Source organism: Haplochromis burtoni, unplaced genomic scaffold (assembly GCF_018398535.1).
Source record: "Haplochromis burtoni strain Fernald_Lab_line unplaced genomic scaffold, NCSU_Asbu1 Contig_325, whole genome shotgun sequence".
Lineage (NCBI taxonomy): Eukaryota > Metazoa > Chordata > Actinopteri > Cichliformes > Cichlidae > Haplochromis > Haplochromis burtoni.
In genome coordinates this window covers 477,474-493,557 of record NW_024582686.1, presented here as the reverse complement: position 1 = coordinate 493,557, position 16,084 = coordinate 477,474, and the positions used below count along the sequence as shown (strand labels likewise).

Genomic DNA, 16,084 nt, shown 5'->3' with positions numbered 1-16,084 from the left:
CCAAAAATAAAAGAAGTGGACAGATCTTTTTTTTTCTTTTCCAGAATTCTGAGAAAATAGTCAGAATTCTGACTGTTTTCCCATAACTCTGAGGTGGGCACCTGCAAGCAACTAGCTTCAGTGACAGCAATGTGTTTATTTTGAGTGTCTTCATAGTTTTATTTTTGCAATACACCAATTTAAACTTCCAACAGTGCAATTTGAGTTCTGGGCATCCCAGGCACTATACAGAAAGACATAAAGTCAAACATGACAAGTAAAGACAAAAGGACCAAACCATAAACACAGAATGAAGACAATAAAAGGAGACGCAAACTGAATCACTGTCTACTGTTAAAAACAGACGAGGCAGTAAGCAGAACACAATATATATATATACACACACATGTATATATATATATATGTTCCCTAGTTAAGACCTAGAACATTCTCGACTGAAAATATGTTAAAAGTTTATTTTGTGACCCAGAACGAGTAATAAGAGTAATATTACAACTAAGTAGCTGCTGCCATTGTTGGAAACTGGAATTGACTGGGCCGCGCTATGAATTCTGTTATATTGTGGGCCACGAAGGATACACCTGACCCATCCTTCAAATCTAGGGAAAAGGAGGGTGCATTTGTTGGCTGAGTCTATGAATTTGGACCGCCCTGTGACATAATCGGCCTACAAATGTGACCTCAGGAGGATGCAGCCTATGAATTTGGACACCCCCCTTCTGTCTCCAAAAGTGCAACATGGCAGCTCCCACAAGTGGGATATGTCTATTCCTACACCATCCTACAGGGTACCTTTTCCTGTGTGGACATACCTTTGGTAAACCTTCCCAGACTGCACTGGAAAAGAGCAGCAAGTAAAAAAAAATATCACACATCCCAATAAAATGATCGTAACCAGCATGATGAAGTTGTAAAATTTGTCAAATCCTTTCAAATCACAAGCAGTTAAATGTAAAGACACAAAAAAGAAAAAGGTGAATACATGTGAAGATGTCAAGTCTTTATTAACAGGTTGATTGTCACTGGGCATTGGAGGAAGCATTCGGGGGAAAAGAGAAACTATAGGAGGAAGGAAAAACTTAACAGACCTCATACTATTCAATGAAAGTCACATTTACCTCTATTTTCTTCCATCTTATATCAATACCAGTCAATCAAAGTATACCTGACACACAGTTAAATACCTGAAACGGCCACAAGGTGGCTTATGTGGTTAACATCACTGGAAGACCTGAAGGCATGCTACAGTATTAACCAAACAGCTCTACACATTTAAAAGTTCCATGCCAGAAAATGTCCAGAACAAAATCTGCACCTGTAAAAACGTCAAAGGGGAGAAAAGCAGCGAAAGGAAGTTGAGAGATCCAATGAAGACAGGACGACCTTCTGTACTTTTGCTGACTCGACATGCATTTACAATAAATCCATGCTGTGAATATGGAGAAGAAAGGCAAGTTACTGGGAATAAAACCATCACAGACAATCTACTACAGGAGGCTGGTGTGTGTGAGTGTGTGTGTGGCGTATCTGGCACTGATAAGCACCTATTTCTTTTTTTTCTTTCTTTTTTTCATCAATAAAATGACAATGACGGAACGTAATGTGAGAAACGGGAAGTTTTGAACATCTGTCTACAACAGATTCACATTGTATGAATGACATCGCCTTGCAGGAGAACCCTGTGTGTGGCACCCTGTGTCATATGTTGTATTTACACAGAAACCTCCCAGTCTCTACTACAGCCATGATGCTGGAACATGTGCATATCAGGTGCTGACGTCCTGATATCAGTTTAATCTTCCGAGAAAATGACGGTCGAGATGTTCTTGAAAGCGAATGCTGCCCCTCAAGGGCCCAAAGATCACCAGTACCATCTTTACTTCGGACAGACAGCGCCTCTATGATGCTCTTTTTTATCATTTAATCACGTTAGACTGCAAAGATGGTTCACAAAGTGCTTATTTTTGTTTTGTTTTGTCCCCTATTTTCTGAAAAGTGTTACTGGCATCAAATTTTAAAAATTAGCTTAAAACCAATTACTTACCATTTTCAATATTTGATGCTGTCTTTTTCTACTTTTTGGTAAATGATGGGCTAAATTGTTTGCAGGTAATTTTATTCCTGTTTTTTGTTTGTTTGTTTGTTTGTTTGTTTGTTATTGGGGGTTTTTTAAGATTTTATATGGCTTCCCATCTTTTTTTAAATAGATTTGTATTTTTGTTAGCCTGATTATATTCATCAAGTCATATCTGACAACTTATGGCACAAATTACAAAACTACACAGAAAAAAAAGAACCAATTGCTGTACTCCCTTTTTGAAACCTCAGACTAAGCAACCTACTGAGCAACCATCTGCAGGTTATAAACACACTAACTGGCTCTTAGAAGGTTTGTCACTGCACATGCACACACCTTGCTACACTGGGTTGAACCTGGACTTCAGAACAGCCTTTATTCTTTATGGCATAGATTCAACAAGTTGCTGTAAACATTGCTTGGAAATTTTAGTTCATATCAACATGACTACGGATGCAGATTTTTCAGCTGCACATCCATGATTTGAATCATAACGAGGTCATAAAGGGATGGGCGTCATCAGCAACAACACTCAGGTGGGCTGTGGTGTTTAAATGATGCTCGGTTACTCCTGAGCCCAAAGTGTGCTAAGAAAATATCCCCCACACCATCACAACAACAACAACCTGAACTGTTGATTCAAGGCAGCATGAATCCATGCTTCATGTTATTTACGCCAAGTTCTGACCCTACAGAAATCGACACTCATTAGACAAGGCAGTGTTTTTCAGATCTCGTTTTCCAATTTTGCGGACAGGAGTGTCAAGGTCCCAGGTTTGATGTGCTGTGCGTTCATGCTCTTCTGCAAACCTTGATTGTGACAAATGCTTATTTGAGTCACTGTTACTTTCCTATCAGCTCAAAGTAGTATGGCCATGCTCACCTGGCCTTTTTTTGACCATTCTCTGTATTTTAGAAACTGTAAACCGGTTCCTAAATTACCCAGCCTAGCCCATTAAGCAACTATTTTCATGCTCAGTTTGAACTTCAGCAGGTCATCTTGACCTTGTATACTTGCCTAAATGCATTGGATTGCTACCATGTGACTAACTGATTAGATGTGCATCAACAAGCAGTTGAACAGGTCTAGCTTATGAAGTGAGTGCATATCTAATCCAATTTGAGTGACTAGTTAGAGAGCTATTATATCAGTATCACTAGGTCTTTTCCTGACATTTATAATTTCATGAATACTATATGTAACACATGTTTCTGCATACATGGACAATTAATTTATACATTGACACATTATTAGTCTGATGTGAAGATCTGCCACTTAAACTAGTCTTTTTTTGCTGTTATGCTACACTTTGTGATGCTACACCCTCCCCTGTCCATAGCGCTAATTTGTTTTAAAAGCACAACATGGTGATAAGCTGATATTTAACAGGTACTCAGCAAGAACACAAAAACATTGCTTTGATTCACAACATTTGGTGTAATGCAAAGCTTGCTGAGTAAGAGCCAAAGCTGTTAATCTTGCGTTTTTGTGCTTTCTTCTCAGTTCTGCAGCAGCATGGCTAAGCGCTGCACTTTCATCCAGTTAAGACCTTTGTTCTTACAGTAAATAATCTGCAGTCTGGCTCTCCCCCATGGAGGGTTTAGTTTTCAGCAGTCCTTGTCTGCTTGAGCTCCTCCTAGCTTCATGGACCTGATGGATTGAGCCAAGAGTCCAAGCTGTGATCGGTCCAAACGTAGCCACTGTGATGGTCGCCTGTGGCTTCAAAACAAATGATAAAGAGATAATGCTCATGAGTAGAGTAACACACTGTCTGGATAGCATCCTCACAAAGACAACAACTACAACAACTACTACTCAGGATTACTCGCTCATTCACTCACTGGTTCTTACTTTGTGGTGTGTGCTCCTGTGTGACTCTGAGAAATTGCTCCCAGTGTGGATGAAGTACCAGTTGCTCCAAACAGTTTAGCCCAGCGAAGCCCACCCCAACAAGGACTTTGTGCCTGTTCGGTAGTAGGTGGATTTGAGATGCCACAGTCTTTTTCCACCTTTGTTTCTTCTTTCTTGTTGTCCATACTTATTTGAAACCAAGTATCTGTATGATTTTGGCTACAGTCCTCCATTCCATCCACAACGTCAGGCTCCTTAGGACACCACTCTGGAATAGGAGCTAACACTGGACTCCTGCTGGTCTGCATACAACCACACTGTTGCTTGTTGCAGCTTGAACTGTGAGAGCTGAGAGACTCTTGGCGGTGCAAATCAATCTGGTGTGAAATCTGACTGTAGTAGCTGATGCCTTCCTTTTTGTCGCCTTGCAGTCTTGGCCAGCTGGTTGCTAAAAGCGCTGAGCACGGTTGAGGTGGGGAGAGAGCCTGCTCCTCTGACCACAGCTGTCTGTGGCGTAACAGTCGGGGCTCCAGAAGCAAGTTGAGGTCAAAGGGCAACACAGAGAGTGGTTGCAGGAGAAGAAGCAGCTCCTGAAACAAAGGATGACAGCGACCCAGGGACATAGACAGGAACCCCCAAGAATGGTAGTAGGTTTTCACAACATCTAGGAAGAAAGTAAAGGAAGTGATCACACACAGATCCACACATAAGCAATAATATTTTGATAGCTTGGGTTCAGTTTTTATCATGGGTACTTTGGACTAGAGCATTTAAAAAGCTGTATTATGTCTTATCTTATTTAAAGTTGGATGCTCATATTTTTCATGGATAAATGTTCAATTAATAAGATAAATCTAGTCCTGGTATGCTTCAGAAAGACTCCAAACACAAATTCTCCAACATTTTTTCTACTGACCCGACATTCCTGGCGAGGGACAACCAGTCAGAAAAATTGAACTTCTAGGGAGACAGCCTTAAAGCGACAGGAGCTAAGATTTCCAGCTCCTGTACTATAGATAACTACTGACAAGTTTTTGATAAGCTTACAGCTGTTTAGTTGGTTAACCTGACTTTAGGTTGTTAGACTGATAGCATTCCCTAATTGGTGCTAAATCCAAAGAAGACAGCCAACAGACTGAAAGTATTGAGGAGTAAAAAAAAGCAGGATACAGGTGGGAGATTATGTTATTTCAAGAGTCGTTGCAATCCATTTAGTTGTTAAGCTCACTGAGTGTCAGCGAAAGTGGTGCACAAGCTGAGTTATGGCTCCCTGGAGGCAGAAATAAAGAACTATAAATTGCCTGTCGCCTCACCTTTTTGACTCTGAAGATGACTGAGCCAGAACTCCAAAGCTCTCAAGCTGTAAAAAAAGAAACAACCAAGAGAACATCAAAGGTTATGTTCTTCGCACATCTTTATTTGCCTCATTAGTAACATCAAAGGTATTTACTTAAGCAGGCCCATGATGAAGGCTCTCAGTTTCATGCAGTGGCTGGTGAGCTGGGGACAGCGTCTGATTTTGGAAACAAGACTGTGAAGAACTCTGGTGGATGGACCTGTGTTAAACAGAGATTATAAAACTATATCAAAGACCACAGAATCCTGCTTGGGCAAACTGATGAGACCCTTTAGCCTACCAATCCTAGTAGAGGTTTCGACCACACTCCAGGCATGATTGCGGCGTTGTCCGATTATAAAATCCAGTTTGTGATCCCTAAGACCGTCCTCTAGAATATCCTGGATCGTTGGACACAAGTGTTCCAGGACCAGACCAGCGATTGTAGGACTGTAAGAACTGTTCCCCAGGCGCATCTGAGCCAGAGGAAATGTTATACATTATATTTTTTGCTTACACAATATACATGCTGGCACATTTATATTGTGATATGTCAATAACAATGCTAAGGTCAGCAAAATACCTTTTCTTCAGGATCGCTGCTGCTGCCAAAATGAGCCATAATCAGATCCACCGCCCTGCTCACAGACCTCAGCAACCCTGGAGACACCAAACAAGCAAGTTGGACAGGATGAATTTTATTCAGATACAAAATCTGACAACTTTATACTTTATACTTGTTCAAGAGCATGAACTGGTGTGGTGTTAAGGTGTCTCTGTTGATTTCATTGCTAGTTAAAGCTTATGTGTGGTGTGATGCATGACCAACCAATGAGTAACACCCAGAAACTGTCAGTTTTAGGCTGATATACACTCACTGGACACTTTGGTGCAACTTTTTGACTGCCATCCAATCAGCCAGTTCCATGGCAGCAACAATGCATTCAGACATGTGGAAATGGATAATGTCAGTAACTTAAATAGCAACTTTAATAGCCGTTTCTAACAGGAAAGGGAGCCTACAATTCACACAAACTAATAAGGTGGCCAGTGAGCGTATTTCTGTAAGTTAAGGATTCTGACAGTGTTCAAAATGTATTAAATGAAATTCAAAAACTAATTCAGGAAGCTTAAGCTTTCTAACTGCTAGACACAGCTCCACTTTAGCCCTGTAAGACTGGGACTGGCCCGGAGAGACTGACAACCTGTCCAGGGTGACCTCTGCCTCTTAGCTGGAACAGGCTCCAACCCCTCCACAATCCTGAATTGGATAAGGAAAAGAAAAATGGATGGCTGGAGTTTTTTTTAAATTCAGTCCTCAATTTCAGATTTTATACTGGCCAACTGTTTCCCCCTAGTGCGACTGATTTGCTGCATTGCTGTCTCTCTATGTAGATTATTTTCCAAAAAGCCATATCTTCTTTTAATGATGAATTAAAACTCTGGAGATGGATAGTTCTAGGTAGGTTTTGGTATAAGTCAGCTTGTTTTGGGACTTTCCTTGTACTATCAGTTTAAAATCATGACACTAGACCAGTGGTTCTTAACCTGGGTTCAATCGAACCCTAGGGGTTCGGCAGAGTCTCCACCGTGACATGCACGGCTCATTTTGTGCACCAATAAAAAACATATCTATGTCTTGAATTTGAAAAAAAATAATCATATTTTATTTTTCACTAAAGAGGGGTTCAGTGAATGCGCATATGAAACTGGTGGGGTTCAGTACCTCCAACAAGGTTAAGAACCACTGCACTAGACTATCAGCGTGTGTTTCAAGAAAGTGTTCACTAACTGGGTCAATACACAGTCATAGGAGAGCAGGGTTTCGGGGTTCATTATCATATTTCAGGAATGCAAATGTCGAAGGGAACCAAAGATGAAAGAGTCGTTTTTTCCATTTCAGCAGCGGTCTTCAATGACTCGCTTCACCCTGTCTCTCTTCTTCATCTCTCATACTGGCTAGCCTCTGCAAATGTCACAGTAAATTCTTTATGCATGTTGATGCTGCCTGCAGTGCTGCACCACATAGACTTTTTGCAGTTGTGCAAATGCCTCCTCTATTACTAATCTTTACCTTATTGGAAATGGTTTACATTTATATAACTATATAACTATATTTACACCAAGCGACTTATATGATAGCACTAAAACAAAGTGATTGCGATATAAATTATTAACACTGTTTCTACTGCATCCTTCTCTCTTTTGTCCCGCAGTCGCGCACACATAGGCTACAGAGAGGACGGCTCAGCCAATCCTGTGCTGGGAGAGTTAAAAATAGGTCATGTTTGAGAGGAAGCCCCTTCAGGGTATTCAAAGCACTGCTGCAGCACTGTGAGTTTTTATTGCTGCTCTTAACAACTCATCACCAGCTAGACAATCCAGTCACTTTTTACTACATTTCAATTATAATATATTGACAGTATTTCACATCATTTATCAGCAGTCAACTGAGGCTCACTTCTCCTCTGAAGATGGCTGATAGACATGGACTCATAAGACGTATCGGGTGAGAGGTTGAACTCTGTGGGCGGCCTGTCGCTCAGGATCAGAGACTCACTGTGATGACTCTGATTTGGCTTCAAACTGTGTCCAGCAGAGTCCTGGATTTGCAGCCCTGAAGCGGCCAAGGAGAGGAGAGAACTCAGAGAGGAGAGAGGAGCCACTGAGGAGAGGGCAGCTGTGAAACTAGAGTGAAAAAAGCCTGAGTCAGCTGCAGGTGCCGCTCCACACTGTGGGAGCTTTTCCTGTGGCAGTGAGGTTTTGGGAGGAGAAACAGACACCTGCGAGTTTGGGTGGTGGGTGTCAGTGGTGATGGTTAAAGTGGGTGGGTTTTGAGACAATATTGAATGATAGGTGGTGTAGTTAAGGGAATGATTAGCACTTTTAGGCTCGGCGCGCACTTGGCTTTGCTCAAAGGTGAGACTGATCAAGTCCTGGTAGGTGGGAATCCTAACGAGACTGGATCGATTCGGAGCCGAGACAAGACTAAGCAAAGTGTTAGTCTGAGTTTGGCCTGAATGTGGGCCTGCTTTGTCTTGCTCTTGGGCCTCTGTGGGACAACTAGTATGATGTGAATCCAGGCTGCTGTTTGACGTGCATGGACCGGTGCAGTCTTGGCTTTCACCCAACTGATTCCATGAATGCGTGCGGATGAAGCACTCTGGGCTTGGTGTGCAGGTGGAGCAGGTATCAGAGCTAGAAGGAGCCTCTAGGAAGATGGAGCAGTGGTTGTCTGTCGGTGATGGGTGAAAATCTGAAAAACTTTGGCTGCTTTTGCCTTTGAAACTGAAGGCCGGCTGCATGTTAGCAGTCTTACTGCTCTTTTTATTTAGATACTGCTCTAGCAGGCAGCCAAGGGGCTGGGACGGCGGCTGCGGCTTTCCTGCAGGAACCAGAACAAAGGGCTGGATGGGCAGCGAGGTTGGCCTCTGGGCTTTACTGTAGCGCACCACATCTGGACTTGGTCCTGAGAAGGACATGTAAGATAAAGATTTTTCACTCAAAATCACAGACACAAAGCAAAAGAACTGGATTTTTCTATTAGCCACTGCTTTACCCTTCTCAGTATCACAAGGATAGTTGTGCTCCTGGTCCTGCATCACAGATGGCTGTGTGGTTGCCACTCTTGCGTCTTGGCATTTACTGCTATGTGGGCCACACTGGCTGGGGCACAGCGAGCAAGGCGTGTGGGAGAGGTTCTGGATGCTATCTGCCTGTTTCTTTCTGCAGAGGGCTTTGTCAGTGGAGGTGGTTGCAACCTGGTAATCTTGGATCTGAAAATGAGAACAGCAAAACTGAACACCCGTCTCCTTTTGCTGGTCCTCTATCAAGTTTATAAATGCTGTTCCCAAAAGGTGGTCAGATTGTCAAAAGGGAACAATGTGTGCAGCAGCAAAGTTCATTACTCTTATCAAAGCTGTGTAACTGATATATAAAACATTAGTACATAATTTAATTGAGTCATTTGCCATTTCTTCTATTTGCAAATCACATTAAAATTATAGATCTAAAAACAGTACTTCTAAATCTTTTTTTTAATCATCCAAACACTATAAAGTTTTTTTTTTTACCTTATCAATTTCATTCTGCTGTCCTTCTTTCTTCTGATCAAAACTGAGAAGGAAGGGGCTGCCTCTGCTCTGACCTTCGGGGCAGCCGGTGACACTGGACCAGGCCGGGCTGGGTGACTGGGAAGAGAGGTCACAAGTCACAAGCTTGTAGTACTTCTGGTTGGTCCCCATGGCCAGTGTGGCCTGGCTTTGAAGACAGGCAGTCAGGTCTGATACCTCTAAAGAGGAGAGACCCGCGGGTAGCTCCTCTAGTGAGTACAGATTGCAGTTAGAGTCAAGGCCCCGAGGGGACAGGCGGGAAGCAGAAAGCAGCATGTCAACCTCCTCTTTCGGAGGAGAGTAAACCGTCATGCTATCAAGTTTGACTTCTTCATTCTGACTTTGGGGGACAGGTTGGAGGTTGAGGAATACACACCCCTCTGATGACCCAGAGGGGTGAGCTGCAGGACTGCTGAGATCATGAGGTGTGGCAGGATTGTTGCTCCTGTTGTACATAGTGCAGAAGTTAACCAAGACGCCGTCAGAACTGTTACAGGAAGAGTCACTGACATACTCCGTGTGGTTGTTGGAAAGAAGCTCTGGGGAACATTTGTGTTGGCCGTGGAGGCAGCAGGACATGTTATCCTCCAGTCTGTCTGAGTCCTTCTCCAAACAAGCCAACATCGTGATGCCAGATCTGCTCATGTGACAGCACTGGCATTCAGGTGGCAGTGAGTCCATCTGGTTGGACTGGTTAGAGAGCCACTCCTGATCACTCTCACTAACCAGCATAGTTCCCTCATTGCCCCATTCACTGTCCAGGTTCCCGTGGGGCATTGGGTATATTGGGTAATTTGTGGCGACATTACTTAGCGGCCAATTGGAATTTCCATGCAGCACGAACGAAGAGTCCTCGTGATATCTGTGCAGATTATCTCCGTCGCTGTCTTCATCCTCTTCGTCCTCATTTAGCTCTGTACAGGGACGGAAGGAGTTGCGTGACCGGACATTGCTTCTAGGCACGGAGCTTTCCTTCTTCTGGTGGGAACTCGTCTCTTCGGGCGACGAGGTGGATTCGTACTTCCAGCTTCCGTCGCTGCCTCCCTCCTCTTCCGTCCGGTCCTCGTTGAGGCTGCTGTAGCTGCTGGAAAAATGTCTCCGGTCACCGGTGAAGGCATGCTCACAGTTTATCGACTCTTGCTCTGGGAGGGACACGGCCCGAGTCAGGCCTGCTGAGCACAGCCGGCCGGGCCTCTTGGCAGAGCTGCACAGGGCCTGGACAGGAAGCTGCCAAGTGGAAAGCTGCACCACAGGGAAGTGGCAGGCTATCAAGGTGTCCCCAGAGAGACTGGATGCTCCAATCATACTTCTGGATAGGGCTGGACAACGAAAGCTGTCTCCATGTTCCTATAATTTAATCCTGGAAGAGTAACACAGAATAGATTAAATTTTGGGGATTCTGCAGAAATTCATTCAGAATTATACAACAGGAAGCTTGTACAAGCGAAGATAAAATCAGTATTAAGTACACTACATTGATGGAATGCTCAGTCTCTATGTACAGCCATCAGCTAACACTGACAAGCATTAATCATAACTGAAAACGTTTAGAGTTTTGTGCAAAGCACAATTACATCTTTAAAAAAAATATATTTGCTGTTGCCATTTGCATGAGGATTTGTCTATTACTGCATACGTGCTTCTCATTTTTCTGTTTTCTTACCTCAGTGATTACTGCAGCTCAATGTTTTATGACATGAACAGATTAAAGAGAAAAGCGAGAGTGTACAGTTTATCAAGTGGATTTTCCAACTGTATATGCAGCTCAGGGGCCTACTTAAACATTTTAGTGTTAGATTTTAAAAAATGCATTTTCAAATCTGGAGTAAAAAAAGAAGAAGATAAAAACCTGAAACACATCTGCAAGCTACTGTTGTCACAGTCTTCTCCCTCAATTTACCCCACCGGTCCTGCCATCCAAGTCTGCTTCTAGCAGCCTACACTCCATAATTCAGTCAACCATAACAAACTCCTCCTCTCTCAGCCTGGGCCAACCACAGTCACTCACAGTCATCTGGCTGCTCTGTAACTAGGGCAGCTGCACTGCAGAGTTGCTCCGCTGGCACTCCTAAGAGTAAATACACTTTCACATCACTTTAGTTAATTGAAAGTGTTCCATCATGTTCACGTGTAGTGCTGCTGACTTTGCACACACTCGTTTAAAATAAAAACATCTCCCCTTCATGCAATAAAATAATGAGGACAAGAAAAAAAGATAAATACAAAGCAAGTGCAAACTACATATAAAATATTCATCCAGTGGTGAGCGCTAATGATGTTCAGTCACAGAAGAAAAGTGTGTTGTTGTAGTGTTGTTTTATGACTTTAAACCAGACTGAAATTGGAAAAATAAAGAACAGAGTAGAATAGAGGTTTAGGAACAAGTGAAGTAGCTTCCTGAAAACAAAACAAGTGTCTGATTTTCCTCACCCACATTAGCTCAGTCAGTAATGGAGATTATGTTGATGGATGAGTGGCTATGATTACCGTCTTGCAGTTATAGGCCTTCACTGACCCATAAAGCCTGCAGTTTATATTCCTATCCTGACTCGTATAACACGCGCAGTGAAAACTTTCAAGAGTCAAGAACTTACAGATATGATTGTTTCAAATTTAAATGTGTAATGTGTTACTGATTAACTATTAAGGTTTTTTTTAGATCTCCTATTTTCTTTATTTGAAATTTGATTGCACAGGTTCACAGAAAAATATATTTAAAATACCATTTTTATGATTCTGGCTCAGATACAGGCTTTATATATCAGAGGTGTCAAACTCAATTTACCACAGTCAAAATTTTGAAATAGCTGACACCATAAGAACGATAAGAACGGTGAAAGACGTCCCTCAGCGAAATCTTCTTAATATATTTGTGTCATTTAGTGTGTGATCTATTAACAAAACCTGATTAACAACCAGAGATAGGTGAACACACACACACACACACACACACGAACACACAGTGGAATCCCAGTAAGAAGGGATAAATCCTCCACATGTGGATATTTAGTAACTGCACATTAATGTTTTATAGTCAAGCATCTTGTCTACATCCAGAAATACTTTCAATTTTCCAACCATTTTCACTCCTGTATAATCCTATCATCACCACAAGAGGAACAGGAGTTCATATTACTGAAAAATGTAAGCGATTAATGAGTTCGTTACAATTTTTACATTTTCCAAAACCATCCATTGGGACAGATTACGCAGATTTGGATTTCGCAGACGCTTTTTTAAAAACACTGTAATGTAACTGTAATGTAATTCAACACATACATACTAAAATAACAATTGTACACTTTTTTGTTTCTTGTAGGAGTTTTGCTAATTTTTTTGACAGCTAATTTTTTATATTATGGCAAAAATTCACTTAGGGGACTGAAATAACAGTTGCAGGACAGCAGTGCTCATAAAACAACATTACACAGTTTACAATTATCATAATTCAGGTAATATAAAATATATATTATTAAAATATGCATGTCACGCCTGGCCATAAAGTAAAAAGCATACAGTTATCACCATCATATAGACGAGTTATCTTTGATTAAAGCACATTCTGTGTATTTTCGTGCTTACATGGGTTATTGCACATAACATATAATCACATCATATGACACAAAATCCTGTTTCTGGTAAATATTTTTGAATGATTATATAACATTGTTTAGTGCATGTCACACTTCAACTCTTTGTAATAAACCTGGTTTTCAAGATTGACCATTTCAATTGACTGACAGTTTAATGGCCAGGTGAGGCCTGCTCCCTTGTTATATCATGACAAATAAAGTTGATTGAAATTCTGTACTCATATTTTATATATTTCACCTCATGTTGACAAAAAGAGGTGTCAGGGGCAGTAAGGGGGGGGGGGTGTAAAAATCATGCAATTGAAGCTTTGAGAGACAGCAACAACTTAAGGAATTGGTCCAAGTGTGCAATCAAGAAATGCCTGCATGAATGTAAATGCAGAGTTCACAACAAGGCACAAACCACTGGCTACACTCAAGAACTAGCAGGCCAGATTAGACGGCCAGAAAACATCTGAAAGTGCCAGGTTTGGAAAAAACATTTTAGACAGACCAAGATGAATTTTTCAGCAGAATGATAATAGTAAGAGAAAAGTCTGGAGAAGACGTGAAACAGCTCATTATCTGAAACGTACCACATCACCTGTCTAATTTTTGTGGAGTCAATGTTATTGCATGGACATATATGGCTCCCAGTGGAACTGGGTCACTGGTGTTTATTGATGATGTGACTGCTGATAGAAGCAGGAGCATGAATTGTGAAGTGCGTAGGGCTACACTCTCTGCTCAGATTCAACTAAATGCTGCAAAACTGATAAGACAGAGCTTGATTGTGCACATGGATAAAAACCCAATACATGCTCCAAAAGCAACCCAAGAATTTGTCAAGGCAAAGAAACGAGATATTCTTCAATGGCCAAGTCTGTAACCTGATCTCAGCTTTTCAGTTATTAAATACAAAAGTGAGGGCAGAGAGATCCACAGACAAGCAGCAGCTGAAGGTGGCTGCTGTAAAAGCCTGGCAGAGCATCTCGTGGGAGGAAACAGTGTTTTTGTGGGGACTTCAGGCAGTCGCTGACTGCAGAGGATTTTCAAACTTTTAAAAATAATGCTTATTTTTTTAAAATGATGTTAGTTTGTCCAATTAATTTTGAGCCTCTGGAGATGAGGACTGTGTATTAAAAAAGTAAACCCCTTGAATTAAAGCTTAAAGTCTGCGCTTCAGTCACACATTGACTGATTTGAAACCAACTGTGGTGGTGTGCAGAGGCAAATTTCAGCAATGTTTGTCCAACAAGTTATGAACCTGAATATGTTTTTCTGTGTTTGTCTTTATTTCTTCATTTCATTTGTTGCAGATCATTTTTGGCTCCTTAAATACGAGGACATGATTAATTTAGAAATGAAAGCTTTTCCACTTCCCAACTGCATAACAGCCTTGTTCATGGGCATCATTCCCTGATGGTCTTGGAACATGTAAGATATTATAGCTAAATTTGACATTAGTATCAACAGCTATACTGAAAATAAAGGCATTTATGAATTTCAGTCCAGGTATGTATGGTGGAAAGTCTCAGAATCCCACTGAACCTCTGAATTATCACGAGTCACATCTATACATCAAGTGTCAGTATCCCAAACCTCAGCACATGCTGCTTCTGACTTCTAACCCTTGTCTACCTTATATTATGAAGGAATTTGCTCATAAAATGTAACTATAGTTATGTTTATTATTTAAAGTATTATCCATACTCGTAATAAACAAATCAGTTTAAGTTATTTGGTCAACATTTAGGAACCTTACACGAATATCAGTCCTTTAGTTTAGTTTCCCTTGAGTCACCCTATTTTCAGTATTATAATATAACAGGAATGTAGGCCAGAACCTCAGACTACTTGTCTGCAACAACATCACTGCAAAGTGGATACAACTCCTCATCTTTGCCGGTAGTCCTCCTACCTTGCATCTCAAATATCTAAGCCAATCAAACCGGCCCTCTGCGTACTGGAGCGCATGGACATGGTTCTGATTAACTGAGCTGCTTCTCTGGAAATATCTGTCAGGTCTAGTTAGCATCAACCTGAAGGATGGATGTTGTGGTTACATGAAAGCAAAGAGGCCCAGACAGTGCTTGTGCTTGTTAAGAGCGACGATGCCCTGTAACTAGACAACATCAGTGACTGCTCATCGTGGTCTCCAGTTAATGTGAAGGGAAAGTTTCACGAGGATCTCGAGAATCAGAGATGATGTCTGACCTGCATCTTACCTTGCGGCCAGGTGTTTGTGTGCATCTACACAATGGCAAAGAAATATTCAAAGTGGCTTAAGTGGGACACGTTAGACAACAAGAGGCAGGGCACACAGGTAGCCAGCTTCTAGAAATAGCAAACCCACACACAAGAAAATGTGAAGTGACCAAATACGAGAACAAGATATGAGCTGAAGCACTTAATGAAAGGCAACATAGCAGGAGCGCAAAACGCATTCAAAGCAGCACCTACTTGAAAACAGCCGTCAGTTAAAGGTGATCTCCATCCGAGCAGGTGCTTTCCATCCGAGCAGGTGCTTCATGTGGATGCGGTTTGGTCCAAAAACATGCACTTTTTTTTATTATTACGGACGAGACTATTCGACGCACTAGAGGCGTCAAAGGCGTATTATGAAAGCTAATGTTTTCATCTATGTTGTCAAAACCTCTTATTCATAACTATTAATAAACACTAGGGTAATATGAAACCGCTCCGGCATTGAAGTCCCCCACAGACACAGCGGTCCCCACGCCGCCGCGTCTCCACCGCTCAGGATGGATGGGTTGTTGCGTCACGACCAGGTTAGCCAATGAGGAGGGAGAAGTTCCTGTTACTCAAGTATCCAAGACACCCGGTAGGAAGCAAGTAAAACCTAATATACTTCGATTTTTCTTATTTTGTTATTGTTGTTTTTTGTTTTGTCTTGTTTTGTTTTTGGCGGGGGTGGAAACGATAAAAATAAACATGCTGTTCAGTGCCTCGTCTGATTGCTGACATCTATTTTTCTTACTCAAGAATAAATATTATTATTATTATTATTGTTGTTATTATTATTATTATTATTATTAATAATAATAATATCATTTTATCTAGGCTATTTAAAAAAAAGGGGGGGGGGGCAATCCACACTCATAATAAACAATA

The 16,084-nt window shown here is 41.6% G+C and overlaps 1 protein-coding gene across 1 annotated transcript; it reads right to left on the bottom strand.

The window, feature by feature from the left end:
- Positions 1–979: 979 nt before the first annotated feature.
- On the bottom strand, positions 980–15,440 carry LOC102306672 (iporin; the record flags this gene model as incomplete). Its single annotated transcript, XM_014339913.2, is given in 10 exon segments — positions 980–3,797; positions 3,930–4,593; positions 5,243–5,289; positions 5,380–5,485; positions 5,567–5,741; positions 5,849–5,925; positions 7,727–8,734; positions 8,825–9,041; positions 9,339–10,737; positions 15,413–15,440. Coding segments are annotated over 9 exon segments (3,750 nt in total). The 3' UTR covers positions 980–3,685.
- Positions 15,441–16,084: the final 644 nt, after the last annotated feature.